The sequence below is a fragment of the Pituophis catenifer genome, unplaced genomic scaffold (assembly GCF_029215685.1).
Source record: "Pituophis catenifer annectens isolate HBS135680 unplaced genomic scaffold, rPitCat1.0.hap2 SCAF_2, whole genome shotgun sequence".
NCBI classification, from domain to species: Eukaryota; Metazoa; Chordata; class Lepidosauria; order Squamata; family Colubridae; genus Pituophis; species Pituophis catenifer.
In genome coordinates this window covers 45,618,152-45,634,879 of record NW_027256882.1, presented here as the reverse complement: position 1 = coordinate 45,634,879, position 16,728 = coordinate 45,618,152, and the positions used below count along the sequence as shown (strand labels likewise).

At 38.7% G+C, this 16,728-nt stretch overlaps 1 protein-coding gene across 3 annotated transcripts in view; it reads left to right on the top strand.

Annotated features, from left to right (window-relative positions):
- The window catches only part of LOC139312190 (zinc finger protein 91-like), a 162,523-nt gene that overhangs the window by 33,246 nt on the left and 112,549 nt on the right, over positions 1-16,728 (top strand). Inside the window, exons 8-9 of one of the 3 annotated variants that reach the window (XM_070936775.1) lie at positions 5,716-5,720; positions 5,818-7,633. In XM_070936775.1, coding sequence (XP_070792876.1) covers positions 5,716-5,720; positions 5,818-6,991 — 1,179 coding nt within the window. In that variant the 3' untranslated portion in view covers positions 6,992-7,633. Of the gene's footprint in view, positions 1-5,715; positions 5,721-5,817 lie in introns of those variants that run through there. The other 2 variants (XM_070936777.1, XM_070936776.1) reach the window with 2 other exon arrangements.

The following is a 16,728-nucleotide window of genomic DNA, read 5'->3' as shown; positions in this document are numbered from 1 at the left end:
ACCTTAGAAAGGATGGAAGGCTGAGTCAACCTTGATCTCAACAATTTGATCTCTAATTTCTTCTGCCTCTTCGAAAGCTTGCCTGTACTTCTGGTAGTTCTTAATCCACATACTGCTGGAGCCTAGCTTGTAGGATTTTAAGTATAACTTTATTAGCATTTGAAATGAGTGCAATGGTGCAATAGTTTGAACATTCTTTGACATTGCCTTTCTTCCGAATTAGAATGTAAACTGGCCTTTTCCAATCCTGTGGCCACTGTTGAGTTTTTCAAATTTGTTGACAAATTGAGCATAGCACTTTTACTGCATGGTGCTTTAAGATTTTGAATAGCTCAGCTGGAATACTGTCTCCTCCACTAGCTATGTTGTTGCTCAGATTTCCTAAGGCCCATTTGGCTTCACATTCTAGGATGTCTCGCTCAAGGTCAGTGACCACCCCATCAGCAGTAGGTTGCAAATTCCATTGCTACCGGTTTGCTCGTGGGCAGAAGCGTCCTGGCAGGTGGGCAGACCCTCCCGCTGCCACCACTACTGGTTTGCCCGATCCAGGGCGAACTGATAGCAACCCAATATGCACCCCATATTGGTTGGTTGTATTGTTCTTCTGTGTAATTTTGCCACCTCTTCTTAATCTCTTCTGCCTCTGTTAGGTCCCTGCCATTTTGGTCCTTTATCATGCCCATCTTTGCATGAAACGTTCCCTTCATATCTCCAATTTTCTTGAAGAGATATCTGGTCCTCCCTATTCTATTGTTTTCTTCTATTTCTTTGCACTGTTCATTTAAGAAGGGATTCTTATCTCTTCTAGCTATTCTCTGGAATTCTGCATTCACTTGGGTGTATCTTTCTCTTTCTCCCTTGCCTTTCGCTTCCCTTCTTTCCTCAGCTATTTGCAAAGCTTCCTCAGACAGCCATTTTGCTTTCTTGCCTTTCTTTTTCTTTGGGATGGTTTTAGTTGCTACTTCTTGTACAATGTTGCGAACCTCCGTCCATAGTTCTTCAGGCACTCTGTCTATCAGAACTAATTCCTTAAATCTATTTGTCACTTCTACTATATATTCATCTGGGATATGATTTAGTTCATACCTGAGTGACCTAGTGCTTTTCCCTACTTTCTTCAATTTAAGCCTAAATTTTGCAATGAGAAGCTCATGATCTGAGCCATAGTCAGCTCCTGGTCTTGTTTTTACTGACTGTATAGAGCTTCTCCATCTTTGGCTGCAGAGCACATAGTCAATCTGATTTCTGTGTTGACCGTCTGGTGATGTCAATGTGTAGAGTCATCTCTTGGGTTGTTGGAAACGAGTGTTTGCTATGACCATAGTATTCTCTTGACAAAATTCTATCAGCCAATGCTCTGCTTCATTTTGTACCACCACCAGGTTTTTCCACCAGGTGAGTCCCTCTAAAAAGAGAACCTCTAAAAAGAGAACAGGGCAGTGTGCGATTTACCATTCGGCCACTGGAGGACGAATGCCAGTGGTGATTTACCATAGGAGAATGGGAGGGAAGTGACCTCACTAGGTGCATTCCGTCTAGGACTCAACACTCTGTCTCCTTTGCACCATTTGAGCTTCACAGGAGGTTTAAGTGGGTGCCGGAAAGTCTTGAAGGGAGGAGAACTAGAGGTGGGCAGGGTAAGCCGTGTGTGTGTGTGTGTGTGTGTGTGTGTGTGTGTGTGTGTGTGTGTGTGTCTCCGTGTGCAAGGGGGGGCAGAAGTTGCTCGTGCTAGAGAAGGAAGGGACAGAAGCCAAGTCCCCATGCAGGTTCAATCTTCTGTGTCCTGGGGGTGGGAGACCCCAGATCCCATGTTCTCATGCCGCCCCACTCCACGCAGGTGGCAGAGGGAAGCGGTGCTCAGGACAAGCTGCGTTCCCCAGGAACAAATCCCAAGAGAGGAGGGAGGGTCCTGGGGAATCCTTCGCCCCCCATAGCCTGGAGAAAGCTCCGAGGTCAGAGATGGGGAGAGCTTGGAGTGCAAATCTGGAGCAGGAAAAAAGAACATAATTGCAAGGGAGGAACTGCAGGAGACTGTGCCCACTTTCTCCTTCTGTGCTGCAGGAGACTAAAATACTGTTAGATCCTCAGGAATTTGTTTGTTTCGTCAAGCATGTATTAGATAACAGATATAAGTATAGATATAATTATGAACACATGAGATGGATACAAATGAAAGGGACAGTAGGCAGGCTGGTGCGCTTATGCACGCCCCTTAAAGAGGAATGGGGTGAGGTCAACAGTAGACAGTCTAAGGTTAAAGGTTTGGGCGTCCAATTTCTCCTAGGAGGGTGAATGAACCAGGACATCACCAACCCCGGTGTTTCATGCGAACTCAGCCCCTGGGTTTAGGGTATGTTTTGGGAATCTGCCTGTGTGTAATTATGTAATTTTACTCTTAAAAAGCAAACCCTGAAGAAAGGGAACATCCAAAGCAGGTCACTTTGGGCATTTCATTTTTTTTAAGTGAGTTTTTATGTTTTGTTCACCTGTTAGAGTTTGCCTAAATCCTCTTGCAAGTAAATGCAGATTTAGGTTTTTATAAAGCAAGCCCTATTTTCTGAGAAAAAAGCAACTGAAAATGATCCAAAATACATTTATTCAGTCAGTGTTCCAAGCCCATGATGGAGATCAATCCTAAAGTTTGTACCAAACACACATTAATGCACAGGGACTAAATGCTCAATGTCACTGTAACATAGCTGAGAAAAACATATATTTCCATTGGAATGTTATATTTTAACTGGGGATTAAATCCACCACTTTCTCATTAATCTCAGATATACCATAGAAATTGGGGAAGCCATTTGTATCACCGCCTGCTGGAGGCAAAAAATTGAACAGAGATGAATGGAAGACTTGTTTGACCTGTAGCTACAGGAATGGTACTATGAACAGAAAGGTGTTTGGAGATCCACAAGATTCCCTGGACTCATTTGGAGTTGTACTACAGGACAGAGAAAGAATGAAAAGCCAATCTTTAGTGAGTGAGGAAATTGGAAAAGGCTCTTCTGGTGTCCAGCCTGGGAGCTATGGGGAGATCTGTGCAAGAACTGGGCAGAAGGTCCTGGAGAAGAAAACAATCCTTTCAGAAGTTCAGCCCTGGAACTTCAGGAGCTTCCAATACAAGGAGGATGAGGGTCCCAGAGGACTTTGCAGCCAACTCCACTACTTTTGTAGTCGATGGTTGAGACCAGAAAAGCACACAAAAGCGCAGATGCTGGACCTGGTTGTTCTGGAGCAGTTCCTGGCCCTTCTGCCCCTGCAGATGGAGAGCTGGGTACGAGAGTGTGGAGCAGAGACCAGCTCCCAGGCGGTGGCCCTGGTGGAAGGCTTCCTCCTGAGCCAGGTGTTGGAGCAGAAGGAGAGGACTGAGTGGCAGGTGAGAGACCTTTATTTGGGAACTCAAATTGGCTAAATCTAATAAACAGTATTTTTGATCTCTTAATCGTTGTCTACCAGAATTCTTTGGCATTCATTGTATGTGGAAATAATTCATGTAGGACATTGTTGTTTTATTTGTGATAGTCATTCCTTTCCTTCTTTCCAACCTCACTGATGAATTTCTGGGGTTTTGGAATGGTGTTCACAAAAGAAGAATCCACTTCTTGATATGTATTGTCCATTTATTCCTCTTCTTGTTTCCTGCCTACTTTTTCAAGTCCTTCATGATGGAGATCAGAGACCCTGAGGGAAGGAGGCATCCATCAAGTGCATCTCCAGAAATGTTTTTCAGGAAGATCTCTCAGGATGATCCAAATCAAGACACTATCACAGGTAATACAGGGCTCTCCCATTCCGCAGAGAGATCTCAGCTGTCTCATCTTCTTTATGTCTTCTCTTCTATAGAACACCACCTCCTACATTATGAATTATACAGTTTAAAATTCTGTCTTCCTCACAGGGATGAATAGAAAGAAGGTGGCCCTTCCTGAATGTGGAGCTGAAACAGTGGTAGAAACTCCAATTCAGGTAAGAAGAGGAAATTTATTTATTAGAATTGTATTCTCCTTTTCCTTCAGAAAGTCAAGCTGGTATACATAGTATTGCCTCCTTCCATTAATCTTTTTAAAGACCAGTACTTTAAAAAAGTGCTACTTGTTGCCAATTATTATTATAATAATTGTAATTATGTAATTACTCTAACCCCTTTTCAAGTAATCCTTCGTGATGCTCATTCTTTTTGTAATTCTTTGAGTTTGATTTCTGCAAGGAAACTGAATAGTTACACTGGCAAATTACCATTTTTAAAAAAGCTTTGTTTACAATCAGTGATAGGAAAACTAAGTGGAACAGATTAAAAGATAGCACTATTAAAATCCTTTGCGAGTTAATAGAAAATTCTCAACGTAAAAATTGTTCTGAAAGACCACATAATCAAGGAATTTTGGCTGGCAAAGTAAATTCTAATGCCTTAATTTGTGCCTGAATTTAGAGGCCAAACAATCCAGCAGCTTCTTGGTATGCCATGAGCCATTTACTAAATGCCACATAAAATTCTTCACACATAGAGATTCCCACCTTTCCTTTGAAAACATAGGAAGGGTTGGAGTCATTGATATGTGCAGTTTCCAAGGCCCATCTGCCAGTTGATTCTCTCCAGAAGTCTTCTAATGGTGGACAAATGAATGGCGGATCGATCAATCCAAAGGAAATTTTCACTGAAAGGCTCTGACAGTTCTGGAAAATCAATAAAATTGATAAAACCTACCCAAAACATTCCTTCAACCCAAACCTTTTCTCTTTCTGTTTTCTCACATAAACCCTGTAATGCTACTTAGCAGAGCCATTTACCTTAGTGCATAGCTTTGCTTTGGGAATTATAAACCATAGGATCATTTTTTTAAACAATTCCTCCTGGACTTTCTGTGTACTCTCCCTGTCAGGAGAATCTTGTGTCCTTTGAAGAAGTGGCTGTGTATTTCTCCGAGGAGGAATGGTCTGAGCTGGATCCTGATCAAAAAGCTCTGCATTGGGAAGTCATGCTGGAAAATTACAGCAACGTGGCTTCTCTTGGTAAGGGTGTTTCCTTTTGTTCAATCAGAGAGTTCAGGAAGATATTTTATTAATTATAGGCTGTGTCTGATTATTATTAATTAGTATTATTATAAACAAAAATGTGTTATTTTCAGAGTTATGATACATGCATATAGAAATTGTTATTATTATTGTTACTTATATCATGCCATTGTAACCATCCAAACATACAACATATTTGGATCTAACAAATCTCAGAAGGCAATTGATATAAATTCTGACAGATCGATCTTTTTCCCTAACCTTGCTATTGTTTTTATTGCTGTTCCCTTTTGAAGGTGATAATGGGCAGGACCATAAAGAGTCTAGGGAATCATTCGAAGTGTTCAGATATGGAGACATAACGGAGAAGCTTGAAATGCAAATGAAATTCCAGAGGGAGGAGAGAAATCAGTCAAATAATTGGAATAAGGAAAGCTCATCTTCCATTGAGGCTCAGATGGAGTTTCTTGAGCAACCAAGAAAAATAAAGAAAAAATATATTGGGAAAGATATAAGACTATCCAAAGACACATTAGATGTAAATGGACAGCATCTGACCCAAGCCAAAGGACAAGATTGTATATACAAAGACAATGGAAATCAATACAATTGGACTTTCACACTTTCTCAAGAAAATGGGTCACTTACATCACATAAAACTATTCATATGGGAGAGAAGCCATATGGGCATGGAAAAAGCTTCAGTGAAAACAAGACTCTTACTATTCATAAAAGGATCCACACAGAGGAAAAGCCATTTAAATGCATGGAGTGTGGAAAGGACTTTACTTGCAACAGTAGTCTTACATCCCACAAAAGGATCCACACAGGGGAGAAGCCATATAAATGCTTGGAGTGTGGAAAGGGCTTTAGGTGCAACAGTAGTCTTAATTCCCATAAAACGATCCATACAGGGGAGAAACCATATAAATGCATGGAGTGTGGAAAAGGCTTTAGGTGCAACAGTAGTCTTACTTCCCACAAAAGGATCCACACGGGGGAGAAGCCATATAAATGCTTTGAGTGTGGAAAGGGCTTCTGTGACCACAGTAGTCTTACTTCCCATAAAAGGATCCACACAGGGGAGAAGCCATATAAATGCATGGAGTGTGGAAAGGGCTTCAGCAAATCCAGTAGTCTTACTTCCCACAAAAGGATCCATACAGGGGAGAAGCCATATAAATGCATGGAGTGTGGAAAGGGTTTCAGCAAATCCAGTAATCTTACTTCCCACAAAATGATCCACACGGGGGAGAAGCCATATAAATGCTTGGAGTGTGGAAAGGACTTCAGAATACATAGTGATCTTACAACCCATAAAAGGATCCACACGGGGGAGAAACCATATAAATGCATGGAGTGTGGAAAGGACTTCAGAATACATAGTGATCTTACAACTCATAAAAGGATCCACACAGGGGAGAGGCCTTACAAATGCATGGAATGTGGAAAGACTTTTACTCATAACGTTCAACTTGCTTCCCATACAAGGATGCATAGAGAGGAGAAGCCATATAAATGCATGGAGTGTGGAAAGGGCTTCCTTGTAAATTCATCCCTTATGCGACATAAGATGATTCACACGAGGGATAAACCATATAAATGTATGGAGTGTGGAAAGACCTTTAGTCATGACATTCAACTTACTTCCCATAAAACGATCCACACAGGGGAGAAGCCATATAAGTGTATGGAGTGTGGAAAGGACTTCCATTTAAATTCATCCCTTATGAGACATAAGAGAATTCACACAGGGGATAAACCATATAAATGTATGGAATGTGGAAAGACTTTTAGTCGTATCATTCAATTTACTTCCCACAAAAGGATCCACACGGGAGAGAAGCCATATAAATGCATGGATTGTGGAAAGGGCTTCAGCCGACCCGGTATGCTTATGACGCATAAAAGGATCCATAGAGATGTGGAGCCAATTTCTGAAACAAAGAGAGATTTGGGTGAAAATGTATGCTAATTTAGCAGGTTAAATCTATGGATTTTCCTATTTAATCGACTGAACTCAGAAAGGAGGTTTTTTTTGAGTTTGGCCCTCCCAACTGTATATGTTTCATTTTAATTATGAACGATGAATTTTTAGAATAGAATAGAATAGAATTTTTTATTGGCCAAGTGTGATTGGACACACAAGGAATTTGTCTTGGTGCATATGCTCTCAGTGTACACAAAAGAAAAGATACATTCATCAAGAATCATAAGGTACAATGCAATGATAGTCATAGGGTCATAGATCATAGGGTACAAATAAGCAAATCATATTTGGAAACAGTCAATATAAATCAAAGGCTACAAGCAACAAAGTTATAGTCATACAGTCATAAGTGGAAGGAGATGGGTGCTAGGAATGATGAGAAGATTAATAGTAATGCAGACTTAGTAAATTGTTTGACAGTGTTGAGGGAATTATTTGTTTAGCAGAATGATGGCGTTTGGGAAAACACTGTTCTTGTGTCTAGTTGTTCTGGCGTGCAGTACTCTATAGCAGTGGTCCCCAACCCCCGGTCCGCGGACCGGTGCCGGGCCGTGGAGTACCTGGCACCGGGCCGCGCAGCGGCCGGGGGACATAAACGCTGCAGCACAAAGGCTCCTGGGCCGTGCGCAAAAGCTCCTGGGCCGTGCGCAAAAGCTCCTGGGCCGTGCCCCCACCCCTGCGCGCGCTCAGCGGGCCGCGGTGATAAAAAGGTTGGGGACCACTGCTCTATAGCACCGTTTTGAGGGTAGGAATTGAAACAGTTTATGTCCAGGATGTGAAGGTATCTGTATATATTTTTTAGAAATAAACTTCTGCTCCTCATGAGTGGCTACTGTCTGCATTTTTAGAGGTGCTGCTTCTGCTATTAAAATTTAACTTTCATGTGTAACTTGGGTTTTTTCTTTCTATTTTGCCTTTTACTTTGGATGAGTAGATTACATGTTAATTGCCAGGTTGAATGCTGTTAAGTCCAATACACTCCCTTGATGAACTACAATTAAAAACTTTTATTGCCTTCACAATGAGACTTCATCTGATTTATCACTTTCATCTGATTTATTGCATGGAACGGCAATGGCAAAGTTCTTTTGTCTTGAAGTGAAGTGATTTTAGCCATTTTTGGCTTTTTGATTATTTATTGAAAAAGTTAGATCAGTTATTGGTTATTTATTGAAAAGGCTACATTATTTATTGTAATTATTTATTGACGTTGCTATATAAATTTTTAAGAACTTTAGTATTTCATTCCATTTTCCTTATACATACTATTCCTTAATTCAAGAAGAGGAAAATCACTTTTGATCTAAGAAACAGTGTTGTTTGCGAACACTTTAAAATCTTTTTGAAATTGAACATTGCTTACAGTTTATTTATTTGGTATGCTTTATATTGGCCATGAAGTCACTGAAGTTTTAAGAATCAGAGAAGTAATAAAAAAATTCTACAATTACTTATTGAATTTTAAAATGGAAGAAGAAACAGTAAAGGAAACTATGATAACATGGGCAAAAAATTTCGGGCACACCATAGAACTAGATATTTGGCAAAAACTACGGGAAAGAAATTATAGATTGACAATGTCAGCAGCGTATATAGAAAATTTATGCAAAATGTTTTATAGATGGCATTTACGACCAGCATGGTTGGCAAAAATGTTCCCAAATAGGTCACCAGAATGTTGGAAATGCAAGCAGACACATGTGGTGGACCTGTCCATCGGCGAAAAAATATTGGGGAAAGATAAAAAAGTGGCTAGAGGAAATGATTAAACAACAAATAGACCTAAAGCCAGAACTATTTATATTAGGCATACTAACAGGGAAATATAATAAAAGAATTCAATATTTATTATTACATGTAATAACAGCGGCCAGAATTACATATGCACAAAATTGGAAAAATGGAAATATACCCACAGAGGAAATTGTAATAAAGAAAATATTAGATTGCACCAAAATGGACAAGTTAACAATGGAAATTAAAGATAAAGGAGAAACAGACTACTATTTAATATGGGATATATGGTATAATTGGTTAGATAGATTATCTAACCAATTATAGAGCTTAGAAAATTAATGATGAAAGATGATCAACAAACCAGAAATAAAATAACCATTTTCCTTTCTCTTCTACCAGATATTACTGGGCAAACATTTATGACTTATTCTTCATGCTGCACTAAACTTTTTATTTAAACATTGTTTAATACTAAATTACTTTTCCAGGTAGAAAAGCTATTTATTTCATTGTATTTTTATTATTCAACCAATAATAAAAATACAATAGCATCAATGACATGATAATACAATATTGAATAGCAAAGGTAAATTTCCAGGGTAATTCTCTGTGGGAGAAGGCTCTTCCAGAGCCTTCCAGAGCCTTCTCTGTGGGAGCTCCTGCCCTTTGGAACGAACTGCCCCCGGAAATACGCATAATCTCTGACCTCCGAGTTTTTCGCTGTGCCCTTAAGACCCTGCTCTTCCGACAGGCAGGGCTATCTTTGTAAAGTAGTTTTAAATTCGGAGTTTTAAATTTTTGGGTTTTTAATGCAACTTGGCCATAAATGTAATAATTTTAATAGTTTTTAAATTTAATTGGGATTTGTATTGTGTTTTTACTTGGCTCTGCACCGTCCTGAGTCCTTCGGAAGAGGAGCGGTATAGAAATAAAATTATCTATCTATCTATCCAGGGTAGTAAATAGGAATGGCTGTCAATTAGAGATTGTTGATTGTACATTAAATTGACCTACAGTATGTAAAATCTGGCATTAAACTGTAGTATTAACATAGGATGTTGCTAGTTTTCTATCCAGATAAGGTACTTACTTGAGGCCACATAATTGTAATCCAGACCAATCCAGTCCTCCTGCAGCACTCTGCCAGCCAAAAACATGCGGCTCGTTTTTGCCTGTCAGAATGCCTCTGGAGGTGGGGAGGCCAAAAACAGGCAGTGTGGGGGCCTCATGGGGTCTTCATGTGGCCCATTTCTGACCGGCAGAGTGCTGCTGGAGGCTATGGCAGCCAGAAACAGGTCACGGGGGGGGGCATGTGGCCCCCCGCAGATCATTTTGGCTGGCATAGATACTGCAGGCCAGTCCTTTGAAATTTTCAGGCCGGCCCCGCAGGCCAGATTTAAGTACCTTGTGTTTGACACCCCTGTATTAGAACCACAATGAGGAACTTGGAAAATTGCTGTAGAAAATTTAGATTGGACCAAAAACATTAAGTTCCTATGGCAGATAACCAGAGTCAGACTAAATTGTGTGCCATATAGTAATTGAGCTGAAAGCTTGGCCTCAAACAGCTTAGTTGCTGCAGGTATATATTAACTTGTGGAATAAAGAAATCTTAAAAATACTTAATAATTTAGTTGAGGGGATGAAAGGGAACTCATCAAATTTGTGTATGACACCAGGTTAGGGAAACAGCCAATAATTTAGAAGATAAGCTCAAGATCCAGAAGCTTCTTGACAGACTGAAATACTGGGCTCTATCCAATAAATTGCAGTTCATTGGTGAGAAAAGTAAGTGTAAGGTCCCAAAATATACTTGAGTCACCAGAATGCCAAAGAGAGAAACTCAAGATGAGGCTTGCAAAAAGAGGCAGATTTTATTTATGACCAAAAACAAAATGGATGGGACTATATCCAGAACATACAAATACAATGCATGTGAGGAGATAGCTACAGCTTGGGGAAGATATGGCGTCCTTTTTATACCCTCAGACACATCAGTTTAGTACCCAATTCTGGCCTCCTAGTTTAGGTTTGTATATTCCTTGTTGCCCTGCAAAGGAATAGACGCCTCCCAATTAGCATTATATCTTCCTTGAGCATTCCTTTGTTCTCCCAATTGCTCATTTGGCCCCCTGGTTCTGCAAGGAGCGAGCTTATACAGATCAAAGGTGTAAGTTAGGGCTGAAGTATAAATTTTCCCTCAGATGATGTCTGCAGTTTCAACTGAGATACGTACCATGCTATTAGATGGCACAAGAAAAACAGGAAGAAGATTGATATGGGTTCAGCTCAAATGGCAGGAACATATGTTTGACAAATACCAGATACATTACAGAGGCCTAATAACAGTGTTGCAATATTTTCAGGATCAGACTCAATAAAGATAATAGAAGTTATAGGTTTAAATATAATTCTCTTTAATCATAATAGGCATTCTATATTCGCTGAATATTCAAGATAGAAGCAAGGAAAATGGGGAGGATGGCTCCTTTTATATACAAGGGGCGGAGCCAGGAATGGGAGTGGTAAAATATGAATACATTAAAGCTCAAGTAATAAGTTAACCCCTGATGTTCCATATATACATTATTTACACATTAGAGAATAAGGCATTTACATCTGACAAATCCCCCTCTAAATGCCGGTTCGTTATACAACACCAGTTACATTCAGATTCAGGACAATATAATACATATAATTTAGAAGTTAAGTATTTGTGTTGTTTAGAAGGTAAGGGTTTTGTTAATATGTCAGCTAATTGTTCAGAAGTATCACAATGTATTGCTTTGATGAATCCGTCTTGAGATAGTTGTCTCACGTGCTTAAATTTTATATCAATATGCCTGGACCTTTGTCCAATTGCATCGGATCTAGAAATTTCAATGGCCGCTTTATTATCTTCATGCATAATAAATGGTAAAGTAGGTTTCTTCCAAACATCTGTGATCAAATCATTGAACCATACAAGGTTATTTGCAGCTTTAGACAAGCAAACATATTCTGCTTCTGTGGTAGAGGTGGCTACCAGTTCTTGTTTACCAGTATACCAGTAAACTGGACAATCGTTCAATAGAAAAACATAACCAGAGGTACTCTTTCTGCATGATGTATCACCAGCCCAATCTGCATCAGCATAACAAGTAATTTTTGGTTCTTTGTCATTATTGGGTTCCAATATTAAACAAAAATCTAATGTACTTTTCAGATATCTTAAAATTCTTTTGACAGCTTCCCAATGATACAAGGTTGGTTTGCTAACATATCTTGACAATAAATTGAGAGGTAATGCAATATCTGGCCTAGTCCAATTAGATATATAAAGGAGTGAACCTATAACTGATCTGTAAAATGTGTTGTCTTTAAACTCAGGGGAAGATTCATCATTGTTTCTAAGAAAATCAGTTTGCATAGGTGTGTCACATGTTTTGGCATTATTTAAGTTACATTTGTTTAGGAGTTCAATGATTTTATCTTTTTGGGTAAGTTTGAATCCCCTTTTTGTTTTGTTAATTTGTACACCAAGGTATTTATTCACTCTACCTAGTGATTTCAATGAGAAGTGTTCGTTTAACTTATTTACAAAGATTTCCCTGCTCTCTTTATGCTTTCCAATATATAAAATATCATCCACATAAATTAATACAAATTCAATATGATCATTACTCTTTTTTACAAAGAAACAGTTATCAGCAGTGGTGGCGTTGAAATCCATGGTCTTTAGTACTTTTACCAAACAATCGTACCATCTTTTGCCAGATTGCTTCAATCCGTACAGACTCTTATTTAGTAACCAAATTTCGTTCTTATTAGTGTATTGACTGTGTGGTGCTCTTACATATATTTCCTTATCTAATTTTGCATGTAAGTATGCAGTCTGTATGTCATATTGAAACACGTCTAGATTGAGTGCAGATGCTACTACAAGAGCTGTTTTGACACTCTCTGTTCTCACTGTGGGTGAATATGTGTCAGTATAGTCTTCTGGATATTTTTGTGCATAACCTTGTGCAACTAGTCTGGCCTTGTATAAGGTATTACCTCCTTCTAAATTCTTAATTTTATAAATCCACCTGGTACCTATAATTGTTTTATCCTTAGGTGCGATCGCAGGTGTGAATACATTTAATCCTTGTAAACTTTTCATTTCTTTTTCCATAGCTAGTTCCCATTTTTCTCTTTCTTCACGGGGGAGTTTCAATACTTCCTCATATGTATTAGGTGTTATTTGTTCTCCATCCATATGCATAATATAATCTTTGTATTTATTTGGTATTTGGTTTCTATTATTTCTAATATTTCTTTCAGGTTTGCTATGGTTGTCATGCAAATATCTGGCTTCCTTTTTTGTTAATGTGTCTGTCTTTATTTTATGCTGACTATTTGTCCAAGTTTTGGTTTTGTTCTTACTTTTGTTAATATTTTGATTTTCTGTTGTTCCTTCCTCGCAAGATATATTATCTTTGCTTTTATTAGGAAAAATTTCATTAAGGTGCAACTTAGACCAATTGGCCTGCTCATGAAACACAGCTGTTCTGGATACTATAAATTTGTTATTATTATCGATGAATCTGTACCCTTTGGTTCCAGTTTCGTATCCCATGAATCTTAATCTCCTGGATACGTTTTCTCCCTTTCTCCTCAATTGTTTAGGTATGTGCACGTCTGCAGTAACTCCAAATATGTGCATGTGTGCTAATTTAGGTTTTCTATTGTACATCACCTCATATGGTGTCTTATTCACAATACTGGACCATGTTCTATTTTGAGTGTAATTTGAATAATGTAAGGCTTCTGACCAAAATTGTTTGCCTAAACCAGCATCCTCTAATGTGCATCTAATCATGGTTTGTAGTGTGGAGTTCTTTCTCTCTGCAATCCCATTTTGAAAGGCAGAAAATGGATTGGACGTGAAATGTAGCATCCCTCTATCCTTTAACCATTGGGAGAATTCTTTAGACATGAATTCACATCCCCTATCTGTCATAATTTGTTTTATTCTGATATTATGTTGTGTTTCTATGCGTTTGTAGAATTCCTTAAATTTCTGAAAGGTTTCATCCTTGTGCTTTAATGTGTAAACAAAACCATAGCGACTGTAATCATCCACTATTGTTAGGAAGTAACGTTTTCTATAGGTAATTGATGGAGTTAATGGACCAACTAAGTCCATATGTACCAAATCAAAAATATTGTTAGTTGATCTGTTAGATTTTTTTGGTCTAGGACTGGTTTTTAGTTTGGTGGATTTACATACTGAGCATTCTAAATAATTTTCACAATTTTTTATTCTTACACCTTCTGCGTGTTCAGTCATTTTTTGTACTACAGGAAAGCTTGCATGTCCTAACTTCCTATGTAAGATATGAGCACACTCATCATGAATTGGTTTACCTATTTTTGGTTTCTTCTCATTGTGTGTATTTTTGTTATCATGAGTTATTTTACATTCATCATTGTCACTGTTACTGACATTTTCATCATCTGCTTCAATACAATCTTCCATATTTGAATCAATGTTATGTAACCATCTTTCTTTGGTTATCAGATAGGGTAGACCCCCTTTTATCATCACAGTGCCTACATTTGTTTTGTTCTTTTCTATAGTTGCTTTCCCCTTTGAGAAAACTATATTGATGTCAGATTCTCTGCTTAGTTTTATAGCACTTAGTATGTTGTGAGGTATTTCTGGGATTAATAATACCCCCTCTATTTTCCCTAAACCAGGCAAGGTCACATTTCCTCTGCCTAATACTTGAACCTTTTCTTGATTAGCTACCTTTATCACAAACTTATCTTCTGTAAATGAAGATAATATACTTTTGTTATTAGTGGTGTGATTTGTTGCACCAGAATCAATAAGCCAATTATTGTTCTCATCTTGTTGTGTTTTGGTGCTGTCTTGTTTATTTAGCCCATTTAGTGACCCAGATTTTCTCTCTTTTGAGTTTTCTCTACCCCCTCTACTTTCTCTGTAGTTTGGTGGACTTCTATATTTGTGTCTATCTGTGGAAGATTGTCTGTAATTGTATTTGCTCCTATATTCTGGCCTATGTCTCTCCCTTGGGACTTTGGGACAGTCTCTTCTACTGTGTTCCCTGGATCCACAATTGTGGCATCTAAATGCTTCATTATATTTATCTTGAAAGACTACTTTCCTAAAAGATTTGTGTTCTGTTTGGTTACTGGAACGATTTTTTCTTGAATTGTCTTCTGCTATCAATTTGTTAGATAGATTTTCTATTGATAAATATCCCAAATTAATGGTATCTAAGTGTGACATAAAGCTATCCCATGATGGATCAAGTGAATTGATAATAACACTTTTCATAGTTTGATCTGAAATCACTTCTCCCCTCAATTGCAGCTCAGCTCTTATTTTGTTTAGATTTATCAAATGTTCACTTATAGAAACCCCTGGTTTCACTCTAGAAGAAAAGAAATCCTTAGACATTCTTGTGGTTGTGGCTACGCTATCGCTGTGAAATAGATTAAACATGCATTGAATTATTTCTGATACAGTTAGGTTTGGTTTGATGCTATGATACATTGCAGGAGACACGCTAGAAATTATTATGAAAAATGCTCTATGATGTAAACAGTCTATTTTTAAAGTCCAAGGTCTTCTTGGAGGACTAGTTATAAAGAATAGTAAATTTTCTTTCATAAAAATAACCTGAAGCTGTTGGTACCACTCTTGTAAATTAATGCCATCAACTCTAAGTTTTGGGAAGTCACTGGGTAAGTTCCCCACATTATTTTGTCCATTACTTACAACCTGAGGCAGTCCGTGGTCTCTCAAGTGCAGGAAATTACAGAACGGCATTGGGATGCTTGTAACGAGTCTGCGCGGTTCTCTGGCCAGTTCAAGTCTTTCGGGGCCGTCTACGTAGTTTTGCACATGCGCGTTGCTCATTTCTTCTTTGGCGCCGTTGTGGAAGGTTCTCTCCATTTCAGCTCTCTCGATCCGCTCCTCTTCAGATGAGTCGGTCTCTGGCTCGGTTTTTGGGGCTTTGGTGATGGCGGCGGTTCTTCTCTTTCTCTTGTGTGTGCTGGCACTCGATTCTGTCTGCGGTGTAGGACGGAATCGGCATGGCTCTCTGGGCTCGGGTGTCGTCGTTTTCGAAGTCAGGATGGGAGCGTGCAGGTCTTGAGTTGTCGGTTTGATTGCTTGCTTCTTCGTTGATGTCTTAGAAATTTTCAATCTTGGCCCAAAAGCAGCAAAAAGTGTTTTCATTGCTGACTCTACTTGAGACTTTGTTAAATCGTCTTCACTTTCTGATTTTGGTTCATCTGAAGAGTTTGAGACTTCTTTTTCACTTTCTTCGTCTGATAGCGTTTTTCGCGCCAGAAATTTTGAACTGAGCGTTTTGATTGGCTCTGCTTCACTCTCTTTTGAAGTTCGTTGAAACCAAGATGGCTGCCGTTCAAAATTTCGCGCGGGGTCACATCTTTTCTTTTCTACAACTATTTTCTCAGTAGTCATTTCACTCACAGTTTTTTGATCTTTGGGTTTTTCTTTAATGATGTTTTTCTCTCTCGCTGCTCCGCTGTTCCTCAGCATCTCCTGGAGGTCCGCGATGAGGCTTTCATCATTCTTTTGGCTTTTTAGTATTTTTAATATTTCTGACCTGAGTTCGTTATTTTCTATCTCGATTTCTTCCTGGTCGTTATTTTCACTCATCAGTTCTTCTTCTTCAGTGGTGTATTCTTCGGATTCTCTCGAAATCGCATTAGTGGATTCGTTGATCATCTCTTGATCAGTTTCTATTTCTTTGCTGTAGGCCCTGGTGTTGGGCCTATCTTTCTTGGACATTTTTAATTACTTATTGAGTCAATTAACCATCCTCTGCTACCAGCTTGTTGCAATATTTTCAGGATCAGACTCAATAAAGATAATAGAAGTTATAGGTTTAAATATAATTCTCTTTAATCATAATAGGCATTCTATATTCGCTGAATATTCAAGATAGAAGCAAGGAAAATGG